Source organism: Oncorhynchus keta, chromosome 15, assembly GCF_023373465.1.
Source record: "Oncorhynchus keta strain PuntledgeMale-10-30-2019 chromosome 15, Oket_V2, whole genome shotgun sequence".
Lineage (NCBI taxonomy): Eukaryota > Metazoa > Chordata > Actinopteri > Salmoniformes > Salmonidae > Oncorhynchus > Oncorhynchus keta.
In genome coordinates, this window is record NC_068435.1 from 34,513,591 (window position 1) to 34,539,755 (window position 26,165).

The 26,165-nt window shown below is 42.1% G+C and overlaps 1 protein-coding gene across 7 annotated transcripts in view; it reads right to left on the bottom strand.

Moving 5' to 3' along the window:
• Positions 1-26,165, bottom strand: part of LOC118394827 (rho-associated protein kinase 1-like) — a 72,567-nt gene that overhangs the window by 23,507 nt on the left and 22,895 nt on the right. For all 7 annotated transcript variants that reach the window (XM_035788405.2, XM_035788407.2, XM_035788406.2 and 4 more), the window contains exons 2-7: positions 10,914-10,995; positions 3,463-3,563; positions 3,132-3,269; positions 2,758-2,933; positions 2,405-2,489; positions 1,422-1,566 (exon numbers count right to left, since the gene is read on the bottom strand). In XM_035788405.2, the coding sequence (XP_035644298.1) occupies positions 1,422-1,566; positions 2,405-2,489; positions 2,758-2,933; positions 3,132-3,269; positions 3,463-3,563; positions 10,914-10,995 (727 nt within the window). The remainder of the gene's footprint in view (positions 1-1,421; positions 1,567-2,404; positions 2,490-2,757; positions 2,934-3,131; positions 3,270-3,462; positions 3,564-10,913; positions 10,996-26,165) is intronic.

Genomic DNA, 26,165 nt, shown 5'->3' on the forward strand with positions numbered 1-26,165 from the left:
TCGGACCATGAGAAACAAGATTCTCTGGATGCTAGATGTCACATCTGGAGGAGACCTGGCACCATCCCTATGGTGACAGCATCATGCTGTGGGGATGTTTCTCAGCGGCAGGGACTGGGAGACTAGCCAGGATCGAGGGAAAGATGAACGGAGCAAAGTACAGAGAGAGATCCTTGATGAAAACCTGCTCCAGAGAGCTCAGAACCTTTGACTGGAGCCAAAGTTCACCTTCCAACAGGACAACGACCCTAAGCACAAGGTCAGGAGTGGCTTCGGAACATGTCTCTTGTCCCGAACCCGATCGAACATATAAGGAGACCTGAAAATAGCTGTGCAGTAACACGGCAGAGAAGAATGGGGGGAAAATTCCCAAATAGAGGTGTGCCAAGCTTGTAGCGTCATACCAAAGTAGACTCAATGCTGTAATCGCTGCCATAGGTGCATCAACAAAGTACTGACTTTAGGAACTAAATACTTAGGTAAATGTATTTTCAGTTGTTTATTATTAATACATTTGCAAAAAAAATCTAAAAACCTGTATTTACTGGGTATTGTTTGTAGATTCAGGGGGAGGGGATATTTAATCCATTTTAGAATAAGACATTAACGTAACAAAATGTGGAAAATGTCAAGAGGTCTGAATACTTCACGAATGCACTGTATATACAGCCAAAATGTCAATGGTTCACAAAGGTGGTTTGCTACCTCCTTAACTTTACGTCGACCTTTCACCTTAACCAATTTTGATCCATATGCCGAACCATAATCTTTGGATCTGCCGGTTAAACATCCACTTCTTTTAGGTTACTGGAATGTCTACAATAAGTTCCGACAAAACATCACAAATAAATATACTGGAAAAGCACACGCGACAAATAAACAACAACACTGGAGCCCAGGGTCATTCCAGAGGTCACATCCACCCAGGTTCAATGTGTGTGAAATGTTGTTTTCTTGACCTAGATAGTTTGTGTGTATGCATTGATATCTATGCTACATGTGCCTTTAAAAAAAATATATATATGTAGTTCTGTCCTTGAGCTGATCTTGTCTATTGATGTTCTGTATTGTCATGTTTTGTGTGGACCTCAGGAAAAGTAGCGCTGCTTTTGCAACAGCTAATGGGGATCCTAATCAAATAAATCAGGCATGTGATATGCAACCAGTGGCCAATGTGAAAACACATGATAGTATTATTTTCAACTTCATCATTGTATAGTATGGATTCATGGTTCCTTTCGTGCAGGGTTACGCAACATGACAAAACAAGGGAAGGATGTTAAGTACTAACCAGGAGAATTTTTGTCATGTCCTGTCTACGAGATAATGGGAATACTCTGCTCCAGAACTACAACAAGTTCATATGATCAGTTTGTTTCCCATCGTAACAGTGTGAGAAAAAGGCACGTATTGTGACTCACCAACGAGCATTTCGTACAGGAAGACTCCCACGGACCACCAGTCACACTCCCGGCCGTAATATCCATCTCCTCCCTGGGATTTTAGTACCTCTGGCGAAATGTAGTCTGGTGTTCCCACTGCTGTGTCGCATCGTACCATACCATCCTGAAACACAGCCTCATATTATACTGCTATACTACCGTATTTATAAAACACAGCTGTGTCTCGCATCGTACAATGCTTAATGCGATCTGCATAAAATGCATAAGCTGTCAGTACAAGAAAGCAAAAAAAATGTACGCCTACGTAGCTGATATGTATGAGGAAAAATGAGTAAATGTGTTGAACTGCTAAACCGTTCTAAAGATTGATGCACGGTTAAATCGTGCTACGCATGGCAGTCAGTTCAGTCAAATGCATTAATATCTCTCCGCCACTCGGTCTGGCTTGAGCTCGCTAGAGAAAACGTGCAACTAGTGTTGTCACGATTCCAGAATGTTGACTTCGATACCAGGTTTAGTATCACGATACCAAAACAAATACCACGGCACAAAAAAGAAGACGAATTAGCTCGTCTCAGATGGCACTTGATCCAGACGGATCTTTTGAGTTCCATATCAATGATTAGATTATTTTATGTATGCATTAACAAATCAATTATACGGTCAAACAATCAATTAGACTGGTAAAAAATATATATATATATTTGAATGGTAAATCTCTAGGCTATTGATTAACTGGGTCATGTCCGATAAAATTCTCCACCATCTCGGACATATTTTGGGTTGGAGCTGGTCTACCTCGGATCCGATATTATCTTAAAAAATATATATATTTTAAAGGGTCCCTGTTGATGTCGGATGGAAATTTTGCAGATCCAATTCGGTACGGATCTCAATTTCGGGAGCCGAGAAGACCAACAGTCTACTCTACAAGGTGTCGAACTGTCAACTAACTCCTCATTTTCAGTCGTGGTGAATTGGAAGGCTAGTGCGATAGCTACCTTGTTCATTTTCATACAGGTCCCAAAGTCTGCCAACTTCAAGTGGCCTGCTTTGTCTAGCAACATGTTATCAGGCTTCACGTCCCTGAAAAGACAGACACAATAATATAACAAACCAGCACCTCTCGAACCGAAGACATGATCTTATACAACCAAAGCGTTCTCAAACCAACAACGGTACATTAAACTGCCATTTTCAAGACCCAGTCAAGAGAAAGAGCGGCTTTCTCCAATTCAGGGAGGCTTTGGAAGGGTGGCGAGAACTGCCACGCCAGAACTGACATAGAAGTGGAGACATTCAAGAGCAACCTTTACAGTGGAGGCGAAGAGAAAGAGAAGCCCTGCAAGTATACCTGTGTATGAAGCCCATGGCGTGGATCCCGTCCAGAGCCAGCACCACCTCAGCGGTGTAGAAACGGGCCCACTTCTCGGGGACGTCATAGTTGCTCATCAAGTTGACCAGGTCTCCACCGGGCATGTACTCCATCACCATGTAGAGGTAACGGTCATCCTGGAATGCATAAAACAGCTGGGGGGCTTAAGGTTAGTGACCAAACATAAGTAGGAGGAATGGACAGTTAAAAGACCCAAAACTAGAAATTGCATGAATATTCTGTTACATGAAACTCAATCGCCGGGCTTCCTTGCAGATTGTTCCTAGTAGGCAAAGTGAGGACGACACTAGGGAGTTGCTATAAAAAATAAACTGTTATTCAATTATCTATACCTGCACAACCCAGGCGCTGTTGGCAAAGGCCATGATGTCCCTCTCCTCCCAGAAGAAAGCAGAGTCCGACCTTTTGATCATTTCAAACTTGCTAAGCAGCTTCATGGCGTACACCTTCCTGGTGGCTTTGTGTCTTACCTGGGAGAGACGGGAGAACAGTCTTCTTAGGATGCGCACTGGGCTTCCATACAGATGAAAACAAAGACTTAAGCCATATAATTACTTCATACGTCTGCACCAGATTTATAAAAATGGGCAAGCAGACAGACAAATGACAGTTGATGTAATTCACTGGAGGACAAATTAGCATAACCATAATGGTTATCCTCACCAACTGCACTTCTCCAAAAGCACCCCTCCCGATAACCTTGACCACCTCATAGTCCTCTGCTTTCATCCGCAGGTCCCGGATCTTACTGATGGTGTCCTTATCTGAGGAGGAGAGATGACATTAAGAGGAAACCAGTTCGAGCAGGGCAAGGGTTTATCATTAGTAAACTGGGTTAATTAGTGAGTATGACTAAAGGAGGCTTTTGTCCACTGACAGAATTCAGAATAGGAAAAAAAAAAAAGGCTCAACAGCAGATGAAAACCTGTCAGTACCCTCACTGAATATCTGAAGTACACAACATGACCAAAAGTATGTGGACACCTGCTTGTCGAACAGCTCATTCCAAAATCATGGGCATTCATATGGTGTTGGTTCCCCCTTTGTTGCTATAACAGCCTCCACTCTTCTGGGAAGGCCTTGTACTAAATGTTGGAACATTGCTGCGGGAACTTGCTTCCATTCAGCCACAAGAGCATTAGTGAGGTCGGGCAACGATGTTGGGCGATTAGGCCTGGCTCGTAGTCGGTGTTCCAACTCATCCCAAAGGTGTTCGATGGGGTTGAGGTCAGGGCTATGTGTAGGCCAGTCCAGTTCTTCCACACCAATCTCGAAAAACCTGTATGGACCTCGCTTTGTGCACGGGGGCATTGCCATGCTGAAACAGGAAAGGGCCTTCCCCAAACTGTTGCCACAAAATCGGAAGCACAGAATCGTCTAGAATGCCACTGTAATCTGTAGCATTAAGATTTCCCTTGCCTGGAACAAATGGGCCTAGCCCGAACCATGAAAAACAGCCGCAGACATTATTCCTCATCCGCCAAACTTTACAGTTGGCACTATGCATCGGGGCAGGTAGAGTTCACCTAGCACCCGCCAAACCTAGATTATTCCGACTGATTTCCAGAAGGTGAAGCGTGATTCATTCATCCAGAGAACACATTTCCACTGCGCCAGAGTCCAGTGTCACCGTATCCATATCACAGTACAAATGATCTACAAAATAAAGCCATGGACCATTAAAATCAGAACATTTTGATGCAGTCATTTCCAGCAGTTACAGTTTCAAGAAGAACATGATCCTTACTTGAGAAATGGTATTGAAAAAACGAGATTAAAATACATTTTGAGAAGCATTTAAGCCGAGATCCGCTTAAGGTGAACCAACACCACTGGTCGCCCCAGGCTCATTGTCATTGTTTTGTTTCTGTAAACAGAGCGGAGGCGATTCGTGATAAATATTTTTGTAGTAAATACTCTTCTGTTCCATCGTGCAATGAGGTGCGATGATGCCCGAGGGGAAGAAAACTGTGGTTTGAAGTAATATAATATCCTAAACGGGTGTGGTAGTTTCACCACTACGGATTCCAGCTTTAAATGACGTGGTCGTGCTGTCGGCTAATGTGACTGAGTCTATGCGTATAGGCCTATGTGTGATCAAGAATATGATTGGACTACATGTCATGGGCTAGCAGTTTGCAAGAAAGAGAGCACTAGCAGTACAGAACCCCAGAGGGGAAGCATCCCATTGGCAACAAGTCCCCCTCATAACACAGCTAGTCCATTAATGTCCATCGAGGCCTCTCCAACACTTGGCTGTTGAACTTGTTTTTCTAATTCATGTTATTTTATGTTTTTTAATAATAAAAGTTCTAAATATTCTTTATGAGTAGTTCATGACACCAGGGTGGCAACACAGTTTTATAATAATCAATCCAACAACAATATTGCAGCATTTTAACCAATTTCTGCATTTCCTGGACTTTCGTTTTAATTTCCACACGCAGAGCTGCATGATATGGGCAAAAAAAATAATTATTGAGTCGATGTGCAAGGAGTTGAGCAATCAATTACCGCTACATCCAGGCTGTATCACAACCGGCCATGATTGGGAGTCCCATAGGGCGGTTTGGCCGGCCGTCATTGTAAATAAGAATTTGTTCTTAACGGACTTCCCTAGGTAGCATCGTTAACAGTTGGAACAATGGCAGAGAAAGACAAGCGACATCAGCAAAGTCCTGTATGGCAATACTTTAAGAAGTTAAACGAGAAAGAAGTGTTAACTTTGCCCGTTGAAATTGAGGTACAGTAATGGTAATCCAGTTGCAACGCATAACCATCCGAAAGACCAAACTGTTGCTCTAGCAGCGACACTGGAGTGTGAATTCACATTGAATTATATTCCTCTCTTATAATTTTAAGGGGAAAAAAACATTTTTTTAAATGTCAGTTTAAACATTCAGAAACATTTTCCATTGTTCAGATCCCTACTAGCTAGCCAGCTAACTAGCAATTAGCATTCACGGCTAACACAATTACCTTCAGCCAGCATTTGCTAAGAAAATAAACTAGCAGATTTATCCACTGGGGCAAAAAGGACTTTGTCGAAATTCAATAAGACAAAAGCTGGGAAAGGAGAGTCAAAAATAAAGAGAAGGGAGGGCCAGAAAATGTTTTGAAAAGATTTGAAGTGGTAAAAGAGGATGATTGCGAGGCACTATAAAAATTTGAGTCACAAGACGGGACTTCAAATAGGTCTATGGCATGTCAAGGAAACCGTAGCATACCGCTAAAATGGGTTAAATGGAAATTGAAATATGGGCATTGACTAACCTGAAAAACCTACTGTTTTTTGGCAAAGTCCTCTGATAATACTCGTGCCGTGCGAATCGACATAAATGTCTAAGTTGTACAGGTGTTTCTCGATATTTGAGCAAGAAAACAATAACGATTCGATAAATTGAATGAAATGCTGTGCATAGGTTATATATGACGCGCCTACATGTATCAACATTTGTTGCAAGACCGTGTTGCAACTTCACAATGAATGCTTTTGTTTATACGTTTCGTGGGAATGACTTGAACATCGCCATATGCGTCATAAAAAAAGTTGTCCCTATTTACCTTCAGTCAGCATTTGTTAAGAAAATAAACTAGCAGACAGATAAATTAATAGCGTGCTTGGGGTTTTAGGCTGGGTTTCTGTACAGCACTTTGATATATCAGCTGATGTAATAAGGGCTATATAAATACATTTGATTTGATATTTAATGCAACCCCTGCTTTTAATAGATCGCAAAGCAGCATACAACTGAGCTAAACATTTGGAACAAATTCACTTTCTCATCCATAGCCTAATTTTTTTTTAAAGCGTCTTCACTGACATTTTCAAACTTTCCCTGTCTGAGTCTATAATACCAACATGTTTCAAGCAGACAACCATAGTCCCTGTGCCCAAGAACACTAAGGTAACCGGCATAAATTACTACAGACAAGTAGCACTCACGTCTGTAGCCATGAAGTGCTTTGACAGGCTGGTCATGGCTCACATCAACACCATTATCCCAGAAACCCTAGACCCACTCCAATTTGCATACAGCATCAACAGATCCACAGATGATGCAATCTCTATTGCACTTCACAATGCCCTTTAACATCTGGACTAAAGGAACACCTATGTGAGAATGCTATTCATTGACAACAGCTCAGCGTTCAACACCATAGTGCCCTCAAAGCTCATCACTAAGCTAAGGACCATGGGACTAAACACCTCCCTCTGCAACTGGATCCTGGACTTCCTGACGGGCAACCCCCAGGTGGTAAGGGTAGGTAACAACACATCCGCCACGCTGTTCCTCAACACAGGGGTCCCTCAGGGGTGCGTGTTCAGTCCCCTCCTGTACTCCCTGTTCACTCATGACTGCACGGCCAGGCACGACTCCAAATACCATCATTAAGTTTGCAGATGACAACAGTGGTAGGCCTGATCACCGACATCCCTATGGGAGGTCAGAGATCTGGCCGTGTGGTGCCAGGAATAACAACCTCTCCCTCAAAGTGACCAAGGACAAAGGAGATGATTGTGGACTACAGGCAAAGTAGGACCGAGCACACCCCCATTCACATCGATGCGGCTGTGGTGGAGCAGGTTGAGAGCGTCAAGTTCCTTGGTGTCCACATCACCAACAAACTAACATGGTCCAAGCACACCAAGACAGTCGTGAAGAGCACAACAAAACCTATTCCCCCTCGGGAGACTGAAAAGATTTGGCACGGGTCCTCAGATCCTCAAAAGGTTATACAGCTGCACCAGCTAGAGCTTCCTGACTGGTTGCATCACTGCCTGGTATGGCAACTGCTCGGCCAACGCAAGGCACTAGAGGGTAGTGCGTACAGGCCAGTACATCACTGGGGCCAAGCTTCCTGCCATCCAGGACCTCTAGACCAAGCAGTGTCAGAGGAAGGCCCTAAAAATTGACTCCAGCCACCCAGGTCATAGACTGTTCTCTCAGCTACCACATGGCAAGCGGTACTGGAGCGCCAAGTCTAGGACCAAAAGGCTCCATAACAGCTTCTACCCCCAAGCCATAAGACGCCTGAACAACTAATCAAAAGACAACCCAGACTATTTGTATTGACCCCCCCCCTCTCCTACACTGCTGCTACTCTGTTATTATCTATGCATAGTCACTTTTATAACTCTACCTACATGTACATATTACCTCGACTAACCGGTGCCCCTTGTATATAGCCTCGATATTGTTATTTTACTGCTGCTCTTTAATTATGTAACTTTAATTTCTTCAATTTTGTTTCTATTATATTCCTTGTTAATCTTTTATTTTTATTTTTTAACTGCATTGTTGGTTAGTAAGGGCTTGTAAGTAAGCATTTCACTGTAAAGTCTAAACCTGGTGTATTTGGTAAATAAAATGTGATTTGTAGTTAGCCGTTTAGCTCACATCTGAAGGCTGGGGGGCATTTAGAATGTCTACTGCGGATAGCTAAAATATCCTAATGATATTGAATCACACTTCCTCAATGCAAATATTATAGCGACACTATACCCAATTACAGGGGGCAGGTTGGGAAAAAAACTTAGCTCGTCAAATCCTTCTCTGGAATAACAGACATTCTGGGGTAACAAATGCATAACCAACGTTCTCTGGTAATATTCGTACCGTGCGAACAGGGCTATCGTCTTAACCTCTGCTGAATTAAGCATTTCTTGCAGTAAAATTATACACCAAATGAGGAACATTTTTACTTGGGAACAGGAGTGGAGAATAATGATTCATTTCTTTCTGCATCTTGAGAATGCAATGCTCCATTAGATACGATCTGTAGAGGTGCGGTCTTCATCATAAAATATGATAGTATTTCAACCACATTCTGTTGAGCAATGGTTTATTTCGTCTTCTAGGGCAACATATGACAAAAGAGAAGCTATATGTATCTAATTATAGACAAGTTGAATAACAAATAGCCTACCAAAATGTCTGAAATCATAAGCAGAAACATATCTAAATGACAAAACAAAATCCTGCAACCCCTGTCCCAAAACTATATATATATATATATATATATATATACACATACATACATATACACATACATACACATACATACACATACATACATACATACATACATACATACATATACATACATACATACATACATACATATACATACATATACATACATACATATATACATATATATACATACATATATACATACATATATACATATATATATATACATATATATATACATATATATATATATATATATATATATATATATATATACACGAGGGTTAGGTGCAGGCCTCAGATTTACACTATCACAAATAGTCAGGCGTTTTCAGATGCGTTATTAGTCTTTGCAGTCAGGAGCAGGTGAACAAACAGCTGACCTGCACACCACTACCGGCGGTTCCTCCTGAGTCTCCATTGAAGTAAAATAAAAAATTAAAATCATTGAAAACATGTACTTCGACTATCCGGATATCATTATGTTATTCAAATACTGAAATAATTTCTAATTTCCCATCACTAGTTGTCACCAACATCTTGTCGAAATCTATCTGACCATGAAGAAGTGAAAATTTAAGGGGGAAAAAGTGCTCATGACTCCCTGGTTGAGCAACTACTCTCTCCTTGAGTGACAGGGGTAGGGCGTGGTGTGGGAAGTGGTATGCAGCAAGAGGGGGAGAAAGATGACCAATAGCAAATGGAGGAAACTATAAAAACAGACACTACACGCGCTGGACTTCAGTATGACATTTCATTTTTTTTAAACATTAAAAATACCATTATAGAAAGTAAATTAAAAACCCAAACCGGTCTGTGCAAGAATACTGGTATATAGTCAAATACGGTATATCACCCAGCCCGAGTTGAACGTGAAAAAAGTACCAACTAGACTAATTCAACAATAGTTTGTTTCTAATACAATGAACAGTTTGTGAAGAATTGTCATCATAGAGACACTAACACAAATGATGAGAGTCCATGTGTAAAATAAGTTTTACAGTCAAAGAGGGTGTAGTGGTGAAGGGAACGTGTCATGATAGACACCATGTGGGTCACCAGCCACTCATGAAAGCCCCTTTGTTGGGGACCCTGAGTGGGCTAAGCTGCAGACAATTATACCCGGGACTGGACAGAGGCGAGGCAGTGACCTAAAAACAGCCTCCAATCTCTCCTGCCGCCACTGCTAAATCGTTGCCGTGACTCAAAATAAAAAAGTGTGAACTTAAACGACAAAAGCCAGATAAAACATATAGAAAAGATAATGGAGCGCTATATTATTTTATAACATCATCAGAACTAAAATCACCAAAATAAAAACGACAGGCATCACTACAGACCCGGGTTCAATACCGGGCTGTGTCGCAACCGGGAGACCCATGAGGCTGCACACAATTTGCCCAACATCTGCCGGGTTAGGGGAGGGTTCGGCCGGCCGGGATGTCCTTGTCACATCGCGCTCTAGCGATTCCTGTGGCGGGCCGGGCCAGGCGCATGCACACCGAGACAGTCACCAGGTGTACGGTGTTTCCTCCAACACATTGGTTCGGTAGGCTTCCGAGTTCAGCAAACAGTGTGTCAAAAAGCAGTGCGGCTTGGCGGGGTTGTGTTTTCGGAGGACGCACGGCCCTCGTCCTTCGCCTCTCCCGGGTCCGTATGGGAGTTGTGGCGATGGGACAAGACAAACTACCAATTGGATATCACAAAATTGGGGTGAAAAAAATAACAATCGGGGAGAATCTAAAATGGTCATGGGGCCCCTATTGATTTTGTTGTTATGTTTTAGTCACTCAGATATTTTGCCATGGCTCATGCTGTGTACAAATGCAGACAATTTGCTTTAAAAACAGCAAATTTTCTCAACCCCGTGACAAAATGTGTAGATTTGCAGGAACTTTTCTTTGAAACAGCTAAATTGTGTCTCTGCAGCCAAGAGGAAAGCCTCTAAAAATGTTGATCGGAGATTGCACCATTGGCCACGCTCACCACCACCCCCCACCTATGCCAACTTTGTCGCCACTGCTGAAAAAAATCCTAGGGGAAACACTGGTGCGCATGTTCTACATGGTGGAAGTCACAGATTCAAAGGAAGGATGACAAATGGGGAAAAGAGCCTCGTATGGGCTAGTTACTTACATCTATTCAAAAAGTTGTCGATGCTTTTGTTTTTCCTCAAGGCTGGAAAGTCAAGGTCGTACACCAACGCATCCAAGCCATCCTAGAGAGAGAAGAGAAGCATTAATAAAAAGGTAGTCTTCAAGGCCTAAGGCCACAACTGGGGCAACTACTCTACAATACTGTAACCAACTCTTAGCTGGTCTGCAGTAGAAGAAATCTATGGCATCTTACCTTGAGGCTATAAACCAGCTATATACCCAAACCTTCACTATAAGCAACCCTGCGAGCAGTAGCCCCAAACTGGCTTAGGCAACAGAGGCCAGGGTTTTCAGCAAATCAAAAGATCATATTTCTGTGCCACTTGTAGCCTAAATGGTTGCAATTTAGTTTAACTGATTAATAGCTGATCTAATGACAGATTGAAAAGGGTTTTGTTTCACAACTTTATTCATCTTTAAGGAGTTTCAGACCACAGAAAAAAGCATCAAGGCAGGGCTCTACAGTGGTGACCAATTTACTCGCAAATGCAGCTAAATATTTTGCTGTTCGACTTGGAATTTTCATTTAGGAGCACCAATGCACCTAGAAAAAGTCATTATCTAAAATATTTTTCATTGAGCTCTAAAATGTCTATGTGCGCCTACATTTTCCAATGTAAGTGCACACATCCTCCTTGTAAAAAAATAAATGTACAAAAAAAGATGGACAAAGCCTGTTCAGTCTGACTTCACAGCTCATTCCCCTTACAGCAAGATCGCAAATCTATGTTCATAAGAAACAAATTATTAATGGACAGGTTAGCCACAGGCATTGGACGTCACACTCACAAGCATTGAGATTTCATTTAACACCAGCCACTCCTTAAGAACAGTAACTGAGGAAACTGAAGAATGAGAAAGCACTACAAATCGAATGACGTAAAACAGTGGGTTGTAATAATTGCCTGAATTTCACAGGTCAGGGAGCTCTCTTCAATGCAAACCTGTCTGGTTGACCGAGTATCTACCTTAAGTCAACTTTGCAAGGCTTAGACAATTAGCACCTCGACTCGAATGGAAGTAGATAAATGGGGGAAGGATTACGTCAATGTCAACACTGCAGTGAAACGGTCCTCTCTACATCTCATGACATGAGGTCATCCATATGATGTTATTCCAACACGATGATTAATTACTAAAACCTATGAATCCCCAGTCATCACCCAGGTGTGAACAAAAGGGACCTCCTCAGAGCCTAGGTCGGTCGGGCCATACTGGAGCAGAAAAAGAAGTGCCGCCGGCCAGCCAACTGGCGGGATTTAACCTAATCTTCCCTAATCCAGGATGTCTCACACAAGAGGGCAGGGCCACATCGAAGAGAGATGTTTTAGCCAGGCCTGTAGCTGGACCGAATCGCTGCTGCAAAGCGTTATATTTTACAGCGAAGGCTGCAGCAGAAGCGAACTTCTTTGTCTGTGACTCTTTCGTGTGCTCAATTGACTGGGGAACAGCTGCCTCACGGAGAGAATCATAAAAGGCAAAAACATTATTTCACACCTTGATATCTAGGGCTATAAAAAACGTTTTTCGAGCTGCATGCAATTGAACAGCAGCATGACGTGTATGGTTCTTTCCTTGGCTCCCAGACAAGTAAGAAGGAAGCATGAGTCAAGTGTGATGGACTGATTGAGTCAGGCATAGATGTCATGTATTCTGTTCTGTGTCACGTGAGCACAGGACCTTGACCTTTGTCTACCTAGTTATGACTTGATCAACCAATCTGTGTGAAATAAAAACAATAGATGACACTACTGACAGATATGGGGAAACATGGTGAATCAGCTGCAGCTCAGACAAGAGAGGAATGCTCTTAAGTGACGATGGCTCCAGATGGCGGACAGGATTGGGCAAAAATATCATGTAACTACATAACACTTGTATTTTGAAATGCATTTAAAACAAAAATACGTGTTGTTTTTTAAAATAAAGAAATGCATTTGCAAGAAGCCGTACCGAACAGCAACAACATTGTCAGAAACAGTTACAGAACATGTTATTTGCTATGAATGTGATGTTTATCTACCTCAGTTGAATGCACGGACGGTAAATACACGTAGTTATATATTAACGCAAAATGTAAAGTGTTGGTCCCATGTTTCATGACCTGAAAAATAATAATAAAATGCTCCATAATCACACAAAAAAACTTCTCTCAAATGCTGAAGACTATTTGTCTGTAAAAATGCCATTTTGTGGGGAAAAGCTCATGAACTCCCAGGTACAACCATGGCTGCACCCATGCCCAGTCATGTTAAATCCATAGATTAGGGCCTAATGAATTTATATCAATTGACTGATTTCCTTATATGAAATGCAACTGCATGTTGCGTTTATATATATTTTGTTAATATAGGTAGTCACTTTGGATAAAGGCGTCCGCATGCTTCCCAGCCGAAACAGTTAGGGTTCATGCATATACTACCATTCAAAAGTTTGGGGTCACTTAGAAATGTCCTTGTTTTTGAAAGAAAAGCACATTTTTTGTCAATTAAAATATCAAATTGATCAGAAATACAGTGTTGATATTGTTTATGTTATAAAGGACTAGTGTAGCTGGAAACGGCTGATTTTTTATGGAATATCTACAAAGGCGCACAGAGGCCCATTATCAGCAACCATCACTCCAATGTTCCAATGGCACATTGTGTTAGCTAATCCAAGTTTAAAATCCAAATCATTTTAAAAGGCTAATTGATCATTAGAAAACCCTTTTGCAATGGTGTTAGCACAGCCGAATACTGTTGTTCTGGTTAAAGGCCTTCTTTAGACTAGTTGAGTATCTGGAGCATCAGTATTTGTGGGTTCGATTACAGGCTCAAAATGTGAAGAAACAAATAACTTTCTTCTGAAACTCGTCAGTCTATTCTTGTTCTGAGAAATGAAGGCTATTCCATGCGAGAAATTGCCAAGAAACTGAAGATCTCGTACAACGCTGTGTACTACTCCCTTCACAGAATAGCGCAAACTGTCTCTAACCAGAATAGAAAGAGGAGTGAGAGGCCCCGGTGCACAACTGAGCTAGAGGACAAGCACAGGGTGTCTAGTTTGAGAAACAGAAGCCTCACAGGTCCGTTTGTTTTTGGACTTGTGAGATTTTTATTTTATTTTCTAATCGGCTGTTCAGGAAGACAAGATTCTATCTAAAGGCAAGCCGAAGTTCGGAGCCAAAGTATACGCCCCTTCGTCGGTGATTGGTCAACAGTACGGAATCTTCAATAAAGTATTTGTCATTCAATGTGAGAAGACTGGTTTTAATGCACATTTTTTCGTCGAGAAATACTGCACCAAACATCTGAAGTAAAATTGCTCGACTAAGATCTCCTCGGCAGATTTCTTTAGCTATTTTAGATTCATTCTGACAATTTTGAGGCAGTGAGTACTGGATACAACGTCTCAAAATGGGCAAAGTATTATTGCAGCTTTTCCTAATTTTTCAAGTGACAGTCTTAAGGGAATATGTGAGCACACCTGTTCAGTTAGAAGAGTTCAGCTAGGCGCCAGCCGAACTGAAGCATGCTGACGCCTTAAGAGTGTCTGCTAAATCACAAAAATGTAAATGTACATGTGAACATAGCTAAATGAACTGCAACACACACTAGGGATTCATTATTGGGTTTGTTTTGGGGCAGAGCGCATTAGAATAATACTCGGCATGCATTGTGATTGTTAATTTTTACATATACATACATTTAGTTAATTTAGCAGATGCTCTATCACACCATAGTGCCAGACTTCTGATACCAACACAGGGTGAAAGGGGGCCACCAAATGGTGTGCCTTGATTAAAGTTAATTTATGGAATTTCTTTCTTTCTTTCTTAATGCGTTTAAGCCAATCAGTTGTGTTGTGACAAGATAGGTTTGGTATACAGAAGATCGCCCTATTTGGAAAAAGATGAAGTCCATATTATGGCAATAACAGCTCAAATAAGCAAAGAGAAACAACAGTCCCTCATTACTTTAAGATATGAATGTCAGTCAATCTGGAAAATGTCAAGAACTTTCAAAGTTTCTTCAAGTGCAGTCTCAAAAACCATCAAGCGCTATGATGAAACTGGCTCTCATGAGGACCGCCACAGAAAAGGAAGACCCAGAGTTACCTCTGCTGCAGAGGATAAGTTCTCCAGCTGCACCTGACGCCCTATATGACTGCGACAGCACACTCCATCACCAAGGACTGGGAGCTGGAGTCAAAATGCCTGGAAACGTCACTTTAGGCAATATAACAGAGGGGCTAAGCTTGGCCATGGAAGAGTGGGTGAGAAGAAGATATCCTGCATTACAACTGCAGGGGTCACAATACAAAATGTGTTTTTCATCTGTGATGAAACAGAAATATGATGGCCATGCATCGTTTATGCAAAACGATGCAAGCTAATTTACTTGTGTGGCTGCTCGCCAAAAAACTTTGCACTTCTGTTTTCTGATGATAATGAAGCTATTTTTTTCGGCCAAATAAGTTGCACTAATGTATTTTCATTTTAGAAAAACTATATTTGCAAACCTAGGGCTGTGGCAGTCATGAAATTACGCCAACCGGTGAATGTCAAGCAAATAATTGCCGGACTCACAGTAACTGACCATAAATTAACATACACATTTAGCTGCCTTCCACACACAGCCTACAAGCCACTGAGATGCAGACCTTTGGAACATCTACATTTTAACAAGTCTAATAAATCCATGTAATATAGCCTACACCATCACAATTAACCCATTATTTATTTTAGACAGGTCTAAAGAAACATAAGGAAATGTAGTCTATTTCAGAAGAACAGAATAGCATACTCTGACTTGTCCTTGTCCTGATCTGGCTATGCCATATGGCTGTGGGCTACACTAGGCTCATTTAGCAGACAAGATTTGCTTAGAATTACGTGGCATTATTTTTAATAGTATGAAGAATGCAATTGAACATAGCTGAATAAAATACAAAGGATATTTTATCCAAACGATTTTAGGAAGTGCACACATGCGGCTATTCTGTGTTGAGCGGTTAAGAAATAGGTACTCCTATATGCTTCATTTAGGATTATGTAACTTTAGTTGGATACAAATGTTGGGATATATATGTTTTGAATTTTAAAACATTAAGGCGGCAAGATGTGACTAATGGTGATTTGAGAAGGCACGAGGTCTGCTTTGTTTTTTGCGCAGGCTGCACACACTTCAGTCTCATTTGACAAGCCTCTAATTTCCCGGCTGCATCCCTGTGTGGCGATAATCCCCCTAAAAAAAACATGCCTTTTGCCGCCAGTGGCTGAATAGAATTCTCTTCTCCCAACTGCATGCCGAAGAACCTCTGACGCACATGGCCCTCAGTCACGTGATTGGGTCTTTTCTCTTCAACAAGTGAAGACAGACACATATGGGAAGCAACTGCACGCGTCCTTATCAAATTCTGAGGAGCATATTGAAGATATTGGAAGAACTGTCCACATTTAATTTTCGGCAGACAAAAAAGATGAGTAGGCCTATAGAACAGCAAGAGCACTACCCTGTCAATCTACAATACCCATAGTACAAAAGTTGACCTATTCTAGTCTGTGCAAGAAATAAATATTCCAAAACATACTCTTGGACAGTTGTGGGATGCGATAGATCCCAAATCAATTCAACCAAAAAGCTTTTTAATTTTTTTTTTTACTGTTTTAAGCAATGAGCCTCAAAATCAAATCAAATCAAATGTATTTGTCACATACACATGGTTAGCAGATGTTAATGCGAGTGTACCGAAATGCTTGTGCTTCTAGTTCCGACAATGCAGTAATAACCAACAAGTAATCTAACTAACAATTCCAAAACTACTGTCTTATACACACAAGTGTAAGGGGATAAAGAATATGTACATAAAGATATATGAATGAGTGATGGTACAGAGCGGCATAGGCAAGATACAGTAGATGGTATCGAGTACAGTATATACATGAGATGCAAACTTGATGATTGAGTTGGAGATGTGCGTGGCCACGCAGTCGTGGGTGAACAGGGAGTACAGGAGAGGGCTCAGAACGCACCCTTGTGGGGCCCCAGTGTTGAGGATCAGCGGGGTGGAGATGTTGTTGCCTACCCTCACCACCTGGGGGCGGCCCGTCAGGAAGTCCAGTACCCAGTTGCACAGGGCGGGGTCGAAACCCAGGGTCTCGAGCTTGATGACGAGCTTGGAGGGTACTATGGTGTTAAATGCCGAGCTGTAGACGATGAACAGCATTCTCACATAGGTATTCCTCTTGTCCAGATGAGTTAGGGCAGTGTGCAGTGTGGTTGAGATTGCATTGTCTGTGGACCTATTTGGGCGGTAAGCAAATTGGAGTGGGTCATAGGTGTCAGGTAGGGTGGAGGTGATATGGTCCTTGACTAGTCTCTCAAAGCACTTCATGATGACGGAAGTGAGTGCTACGGGGGCGGACTGGGATAGGGATTGATTGAATATGTCCGTAAACACACCAGCCAGCTGGTCTGCGCATGCTCCGAGGGCGCAGCTGGGGATGCCGTCTGGGCCTGCAGCCTTGCGAGGGTTAACACGTTTAAATGTTTTACTCACCTCGGCTGCAGTGAAGGAGAGTGCAGGTTTAGTAGCGGGCCGTGTCAGTGGCACTGTATTGCCCTCAAAGCGGGCAAAAAAGTTATTTTGTCTGCCTGGGAGCAAGACATCCTGGTCCGTGACGGGGCTGGTTTTCTTTTTGTAATCTGTGATTGACTGTAGACCCTGCCACATACCTCGTGTCTGCGCCGTTGAATTGCGACTCTACTTTGTCTCTATACTGACGCTTAGCTTGTTTGATTGCCTTGCGGAGGGAATAGCTACACTGTATTCGGTCATGTTTCCGGTCACCTTGCCCTGATTAAAAGCAGTGGTTCGCGCTTTCAGTTTCACGCGAATGCTGCCATCAATCCACGGTTTCTGGTTTGGGAATGTTTTTATCGTTGCTATGGGAACGACATCTTCAACGCACATTCTAATGAACTCGCACACCGAATCAGCGTATTCGTCAATGTTGTTGTCTGACGCAATACGAAACATATCCCAGTCCACGTGATGGAAGCAGTCATGGAGTGTGGAATCAGATTGGTCGGACCAGCGTTGAACAGACCTCAGCGTGGGAGCTTCTTGTTTTAGTTTGTCTGTAGGCAGGGATCAACAAAATGGAGTTGTGGTCAGCTTTTCCGAAAGGAGGGCGGGGCAGGGCCTTATATGCGTCGCAGAAGTTAGAATAGCAGTGATCCAAGGTTTTGCCAGCCCTGGTTGCGCAATCGATATGCTGATAAAATTTAGGGAGTCTTGTTTTCAGATTAGCCTTGTTAAAATCCCCAGCTACAATGAATGCAGCCTCAGGATGTATGGATTCCAGTTTGCAAAGAGTCAAATAAAGTTTGTTCAGAGCCACCGATTTGTCTGCTTGGGGGGGAATATATACGGCTGTCATTATAATTGAAGAGAATTCCCTTGGTAGATAATGCGGTCGACATTTGTTTGTGAGGAATTCTAAATCAGGTGAACAGAAGGATTTGAGTTCCTGTATGCTTTTGTGACCAAACCACGTCTCGTTAGCCATAAGGCATACGCCCCCGCCCCGCTTCTTACCAGAAAGATGTTTGTTTCTGTCGGCGCGATGTGTGGAGAAACCAGCTGGCTGCACAGACTCTGATAGAGTCTCTCCAGTGAGCCATGTTTCCGTGAAGCAAAGAACATTACAGTCTCTTATGTCTCTTTGGAATGCTACCCTTGCTCGGATTTCATCAACCTTGTTGTCAAGAGACTGGACATTGGCGAGAAGTATACTAGGGAGTGGTGCAAGATGTGCCCGTCTCCGGAGTCTGACCAGAAGACCGCTACGTTTCCCTCTTTTACGAAGTCGTTTTTTTGGGTCGCCGGCTGGGATCCATTCCGTTGTCCTGGGTGAAAGGCAGAACACAGGATCCTCTTCGCGAAAGTCATATTCTTGGTCGTACTGATGGTGAGTTGACGCTGCTCTTATATTCAGTAGTTCTTCTCGACTGTATGTAATGAAACCTAAGATGACCTGGTGTACTAATGTAAGAAATAACACGTAAAAAAAAAAAGAAACTGCATAGTTTCCTAGGAACGCGAAGCAACAGATCAGAAAGTTTAGCTTAAAATGTTGATAAGGTATCAGGCTATTTCTAAACATTACGGAGCGCAGAAATGCGCATAAGGCAGTAGGCAATATGCCCAAAACATTTTTCCATTAGCATGAAAGCAACATTGTCAAAAGTGACCACAATTAAGAATATGCATGTAATACATATTATAAAAAGGTGCATTTCTATGGTGAATATGATCTTCCCCAAACTATAAACTCACGTGCTGTGCATGTACAGTGGGGGAAAAAAGTATTTAGTCAGCCACCAATTGTGCAAGTACTCCCACTTAAAATGATGAGAGAGGTCTGTAATTTCAATCATAGGTACACTTCAACTATGACAGACGAAATGAGAAAATCACATTATAGGATTTTATTAATTTATTTCCAAATTATGGTGGAAAATAAGTATTTGGTCACCTACAAACAAGATTTCTGGCTCTCACAGACCTGTAACTTCTTTAACAGGCTCCTCTGTCCTCCACTCGTTACCTGTATTAATGGCACCTGTTTGAACTTGTTATCAGTAGAAAAAGACACCGGTCCACAACCTCAAACAGTCACACTCTACTATGGCCAAGACCAAAGAGCTGTCAAAGGACACCAGAAACAAAAATGTAGACCTACACCAGGCTGGGAAGACTGAATCTGCAATAGGTAAGCAGCTTGGTTTGAAGAAATCAACTGTGGGAGCAATTAATAGGAAATGGAAGACATACAAAACCACTGATAATCTCCCTCAACCTGGGGCTCCATGCAAGATCTCACCCCGTGGGGTCAAAATGATCAAAAGAACGGTGAGCAAAAATCCCAGAACCACACGAGGGGGACCTAGTGAATGACCTGCAGAGAGCTGGGACCAAAGTAACAAAGCCTACCATCAGTAACACACTACGCCGCCAGGGACTCAAATCCTACAGTGCCAGACGTGTCCCCCTGCTTAAGCCAGTACATGTCCAGACCCGTCTGAAGTTTGCTAGAGAGCATGTGGATGATCCAGAAGAAGATTGGGAGAATGTCATATGGTCAGATGAAACCAAAATATAACTTTTTGGTAAAAACTCAACTCGTCGTGTTTGGAGGACAAAGAACGCTGAGTTGCATCCAAAGAACACCATACCTACTGTGAAGCATGGGGGTGGAAACATCATTCTTTGGGGCTGTTTTTCTACAAAGGGACCAGGACGACTGATCCGTGTAAAGGAAAGAATGAATGGAGCCATGTATCGTGAGATTGAGTGAAAACCTCCTTCCATCAGCAAGGGCATTGAAGATGAAACGTGGCTGGGTCTTTCAGTATGACAATGATCCCAAACACACCGCCCGGACAACGAAGGAGTGGCTTCGTAAGAAGCATTTCAAGGTCCTGGAGTGGCCTAGCCAGTCTCCAGATCTCAGCCCCATAGAAAATCTTTGGAGGGAGTCGAAAGTCCGTGATGCCCAGCAACAGCCCCAAAGCATCACTACTCTAGAGGAGATCTGCATGGAGGAATGGGCCAAAATACCAGCAACAGTGTGTGAAAACCTTGTGAAGACTTACAGAAAAAGTTTGACCTCCGTCATTGCCAACAAAGGGTATATAACAAAGTATTGAGATAAACTTTTGTTATTGACCAAATACTTATTTTCCACCATAATTTGCAAATAAATAAATTAAAAATCCTACAATGTGATTTTCTGGATTTTTTTTTTCTCATTTTGTCTGTCATAGTTCAAGTGTACCTATGATGAAAATTACAGGCCTCTCATCCTTTTAAGTGGGAGAACTTGCACAATTGGTGGCTGACTAAATACTTTTTTGCCCCACTGTATGTAAAGTGGCTTAATGTGCTTCATTCCATTAAGTGTGCAACTATGACTTGAAAAGTTGCCCAAAACAAAGCATGCGCCGTTTGCCTTAGGCAGGACATTATAATATATAATTCACAAGTGAGTGGCTAATATTGTCACTCATCACACTATACTTGATTTAATCTCGTCTTTACAGATAGTAAATAATGTGTGACATTATTTTAGAAGAAGAACGCACCATTATCATGCATGTCTCGAAACAGGGGCAGCGGGGGGGAAAAAAACATGTCATCTATGCACTTAATTAACGAATGGAGGACACTTTTCCCACAGTTCATTTTCATGCCAGCCAGGTAGGCTATACTTCTGTTTTAAAGAGAAGCAATGTGCTTAAATATTAGGAAGGTTGAGAAAAAATATAGGCCTAGCCTATAGAAAACGCTTAGAGGACTTCAACATTTTCTCACACAATTGCACAGCCTATAGAAATGTTGAGCAACATGAGCTCACTAGCACGCATTTAGTGCCAGATTTTGATTTGCGATGACATTTGCATAAGAGTGATTAGAGGGAAAATAAGCGTGCAGAGTACAAGGCAGTTAGTAAGTTTGGTAGGCTACTAATGACCATCAGCAGCGCCAGGCTTGGAGAAGCCTATTTACCATGACTAAACAGCCACGTGGAATTTGACTGCCGTCATGACTTGTGACCGCAGGTGTGGCGGTAATATGGTCACCATGCCAGCGCCTTCAGAAAGTATTCAGACCAGACGACTTACTGCACATTTCGTTAAGTTACAGCCTTATTCTAAAATGTTTTTTTGTTTGTTTTAAACTCTGCATTCTATACACAATACCCCATAAAAGACCAAGTGAAAACAGGTTGATTTAAAAAAATAAAAAAATAATAACTTATTTACATAAAAGTATTCCGACCCTTTGCTATGAGACTCGAAATTGAGCTCAAGTGCATCCTGTTTTAATTGAACATCCTTGAGATGTTTCTACAACTTGATTGGAGTCCACCTGTGGTAAATTCAATTGATTGGACATGATTTGGAAAGGCACGCACACACACACTTGTCTATCTATATATGGTCTCCACAGTTGACAGTGCATGCCAGAGCAAAAACCAAGCCATGAGGTCAAAGGAATTGCCCGGAGAGCTCCGAGACAGGATTGTGTCGAGGCATAGATCTGGGGAAGCGTACCAAACAAAATGTCTGCAGCATTGAAGGTCCCCACCCTTGACTTTCAATTTAAAAACACAGATTTGTTGTCAAACTCGCTATGAGTATATACTGAATAATAGGCTTATAATAGTAACCTAACAATAATAATATAAAAAACATAACATGTCTAATATAGGCCTAATTATGATACATTGAACAAAAATATTAAAAACGCAACATGTAACTATTTCAGTTCATTAGGTCCTAATCTATGGATTTCACATGACTGGGAATAGATATGCATCTGTTGGTCACAAAAAAAGTAGGGGCGTGGATCAGAAAACCAGTCACTATCTGATGTAACCCCCCATTTGCCTCATGCAGTGCGACATCTCCTTCACATAGAGTTGATCAGGCTGTTAATTGTGCCCTGTGAAATGTTGTCCCACTTCTCTTTAACGGCTGTTTGAAGTTTCTGGATATTGGCGGGTAACTTCAACATGCTGTCGTACAGATCGATCCAGATGTAGGTGACATGTCACCCACATCTGGATCGATGTGTACGACAGCGTGTTCAAGGGGTGACATGTCTGGTGAGCCTGCAGGCCATAGAAGAACTGGGACATATGGGATAAAAGTAGAGACTCAGAGCTAGAAAATGGTATATCATACACTACAGTTGAGGAACAATGGGAAAGTAATTCTGCTTTGAAGGTTGATAAACTTGTAAACTCACTTTTCAGAAAATAAATCAAATGTTTTGGTACCTACTGGAGAGCTTCGTCTACACCCATTCAGCATCATACAAACCCTTTGAAGCTTTAGCCCCAGCCATCTCTTTAAGGATTCACTGTGGGGCTATGTACTAAAATAACCAAGGATTTCAAGACTGAAAGGGTGGTTTATACTACGGGTGTGTTCGTAGTCTGGAGTGCCAGTATGTTCTTTGGGTTCGTAAACTCAGAGCGTTGTCAGATTGTCCGTTCTTAACTTCAGAGCGTTGCGGTCTCTGCGTGTTCAGGACGCACACTGGACGCAGTCAAGCACCCATACTAACATACTAACGTTGGCTAGCTACTTCCAGACACAAATGAGGGAACAGCTCACTGACCATTTTACTCACCCTAGCAGAGCTGGTTCGGCTGACACCAGCCATATTCTGAGCGAATTTACCAGCTATGTCTGAAATGTACATGTTGCGTTTATATTTTTGTTCAGTATAACATTAACTCAAAACAAAAATACATATTAGTCTAAGTGTATATACACACACGTTGTCTTCAGATACACCAACCCAAGGCATAAGCCCAAGTATGCATTGTGGAGGAAAGAGATGGAACCCAGGTCATCCATGCACCAAACAGTGATGCGTGAAACGTCTTTTCATGGGCAAAAGTCACAGCCGCTGTTCTGAGAAAACCGGTAGCTGTGTAAACCACAGTGACTTTACTAGACCTACCGAATAATGAAGGCTCTGGTTTCAAATCCTGTGCAGAAAGCAATGCACCAGGCAACCAGTGTTGAGCAGGGCACGGGCAGGGATTGACCTGAGTTTATCCATCTCTCCTGTCTCCATCTGGCTACATGGAGAAGACAGGAACACAGGGCCAAAAAAGCCTCTGCCACCAATGCACTGATTGACACCTTTCACGCCAACATGCCAACCCGGACGGATCGCTTTTCTTTACACTTTTTAAATGCCTTTACGCCGACCGGAATCATACGGTGCGGTTTCAAAGTTTGTGTGTCAGACTGTCCTTTCGACTGCCATTATGATGGATGCGTAACCAGACCAGCATAGTACAGCTTGGCTCAGCTCATCTCAGTCGTGCGAGAAAGGTATTACAGAGCACCAGAGGTGTGCAGTCTATCTGCTTTCCATGCACAGGAGGTGACTCGTGCAGCGACCATCAATAAATGCATAACAAACTGAAGTAATGACTAATGCAATATGGCCAGCTGGTAATATTTTAGATTGTCAGCATACGAAGGATCTAGGCCAAATAACTGCTCCGTATGGCACTGTTGCTTGACAGATTCAGACCAAGGTAAAACAGACCAATTGTATACTGGGCGAAGCCTAACTCTTCAGACAAAAAAAAAAAAAAAAAAAAAAAAAAAAAAGAGTAAGCCTAGGTCTATAGCCAGAGTCATGTATATGGCTCTCGTTCATAGGTTATAGTTTGCTTCACTCCACAAACTGAAGAAAATCAAACCTCTACCAATCATATATGGCAGTTTGGGGAAAATGGCTAGAAAAGCAGACCGAGGAGAGCACTGCATTGCATCCTGCCAACTCTGTACTTCTCCTGCATTCTGCTGATGCTGCAGGGAAGGGTGACATCCATCCCGAAGATTGCTAAATAATAACACAAAAAGCACACTACTATTGATGAAAAGGACATTCATAAGTGCAAATAAAAATCTGTGGTTGACATAACATGGCAATTATTTATATTATGCTGAAAGGGAGTTGAAATCTACACATTTAGTCAGACCACCTCTTTTTTTCGGCAGACATTTCAGTTGGAGTTAGTTTCCATGGGCGACTCAACCACATCTTCCTTCTCTACATACCAACACTGGGCACTGTGGACAGGCCAGGCACAGAAGTTTAACTGTAGCCTTACCTCTCATTTCTCTTTGCCACCTAAAAGAGGTCACCCACACACACACACACATATTAGCAATACAGACGCAAAAAGGCCAACTAAAACCAAACCGTGCCGATGGCGGGCTCTCTGTCTGCTAAAGCCTTGGCCGATCGAATGAATAAAAATATATGAAATGCCTTTTTTGCATACGTCTACTGCAATGCATTGACAATGGGGGAAAAGCCAAATAATGGGAATGAATAGGAAAATTCCCTGCATGCAGGGACGTACAGTAGAAGTTTACATACACCTTAGCCAAATACATTTAAACTCAGTTTTAAACTATTCCTGACATTTAATCAGAGTAAAATGTAACCGTCTTAGGTCAGTTAGGATCACCACTTTATTTTAAGATTGTGAAATGTCAGAATAATAGAGAGAATATTTTTTCAGCTTTTGTTTCTTTCATCACATTCCCAGTGGGGCAGAAGTTTACATACACTCAATTAGTATTTGGTAGCATTGCCTTTCAATTGTTGACCTTACGTCAAACGTTTTGGGTAGCCTTCCACAAGCTTCCCACAATAAGTTGGGTGAATTTTGGCCCATTCCTCCTGACAGAGCTGGTGTAACTGAGTCAGGTTTGTAGGCCTCCTTGCTCGCACATGCTTTTTCAGTTATACCCACAAATTTTCCATAGGACTGAGGTCAGGGCTTTGTGATTGCCACTCTAATACCGTGACATTGTTGTCCTAAAGACATTTTGCCACAACTTTGGAAGTATGCTTGGGGTCCTTGTCCATTTGGAAGACCCATTTGCAACCAAGCTTTAACTTCCTGACTGATGTCTTGAGATGTTGCTTCAATATATCCACATCATTTTCCGACCTCATGATGCCATCTGTTTTGTGAAGTGCACCAGTCCCTCCTGCAGCAAAGCACCTCCACAACATGACGCTCCCATCCCAATGTTTCACAGTTGGGATGGTGTTTTTTGGCTTGCAAGCATCCCCCTTTTTACTCCAAACATAACGATGGTCAATATGGCCAAACAAGTTTATTTTTGTTTCATCAGACCAGAGGACATTTCTCCAAAAAGTACCATATTTGTCCCCATGTGCAGTTGCAAACCATAGTCTGGCTTATGGCAGTTTTGGTGCAGTGGCTTCTTCCTTGCTGAGCGGCCTTTCAGGTTGTCGATATAGGACTCGTTTTACTGTGGAAATAGATAATTTTGTACTGGATTCCTCCAGCATCTTCACAAGGACCTTTGCTGCTGTTCTGGGATTGATTTGCACTTTTCGCACCAAAGAATGTCCATCTCTAGGAGACAGAACGAGTCTCCTTCCTGAGCGGTATGACAGCTGCGTGGTCCCATGGTGTTTATACTAGAGGTCGACCGATTATGATTTTTCAACGCCGATGCCGATTATTGGAAGACCAAAAAAGCTGATGCCGATTAAATGTTTGTTTTTGTAATAATGACAATTACAACAATACTGAATTAACACTTATTTTAACTTAATATAATACATCAATAAATTCAATTTAGCCTCAAGTAGATAATGAAAC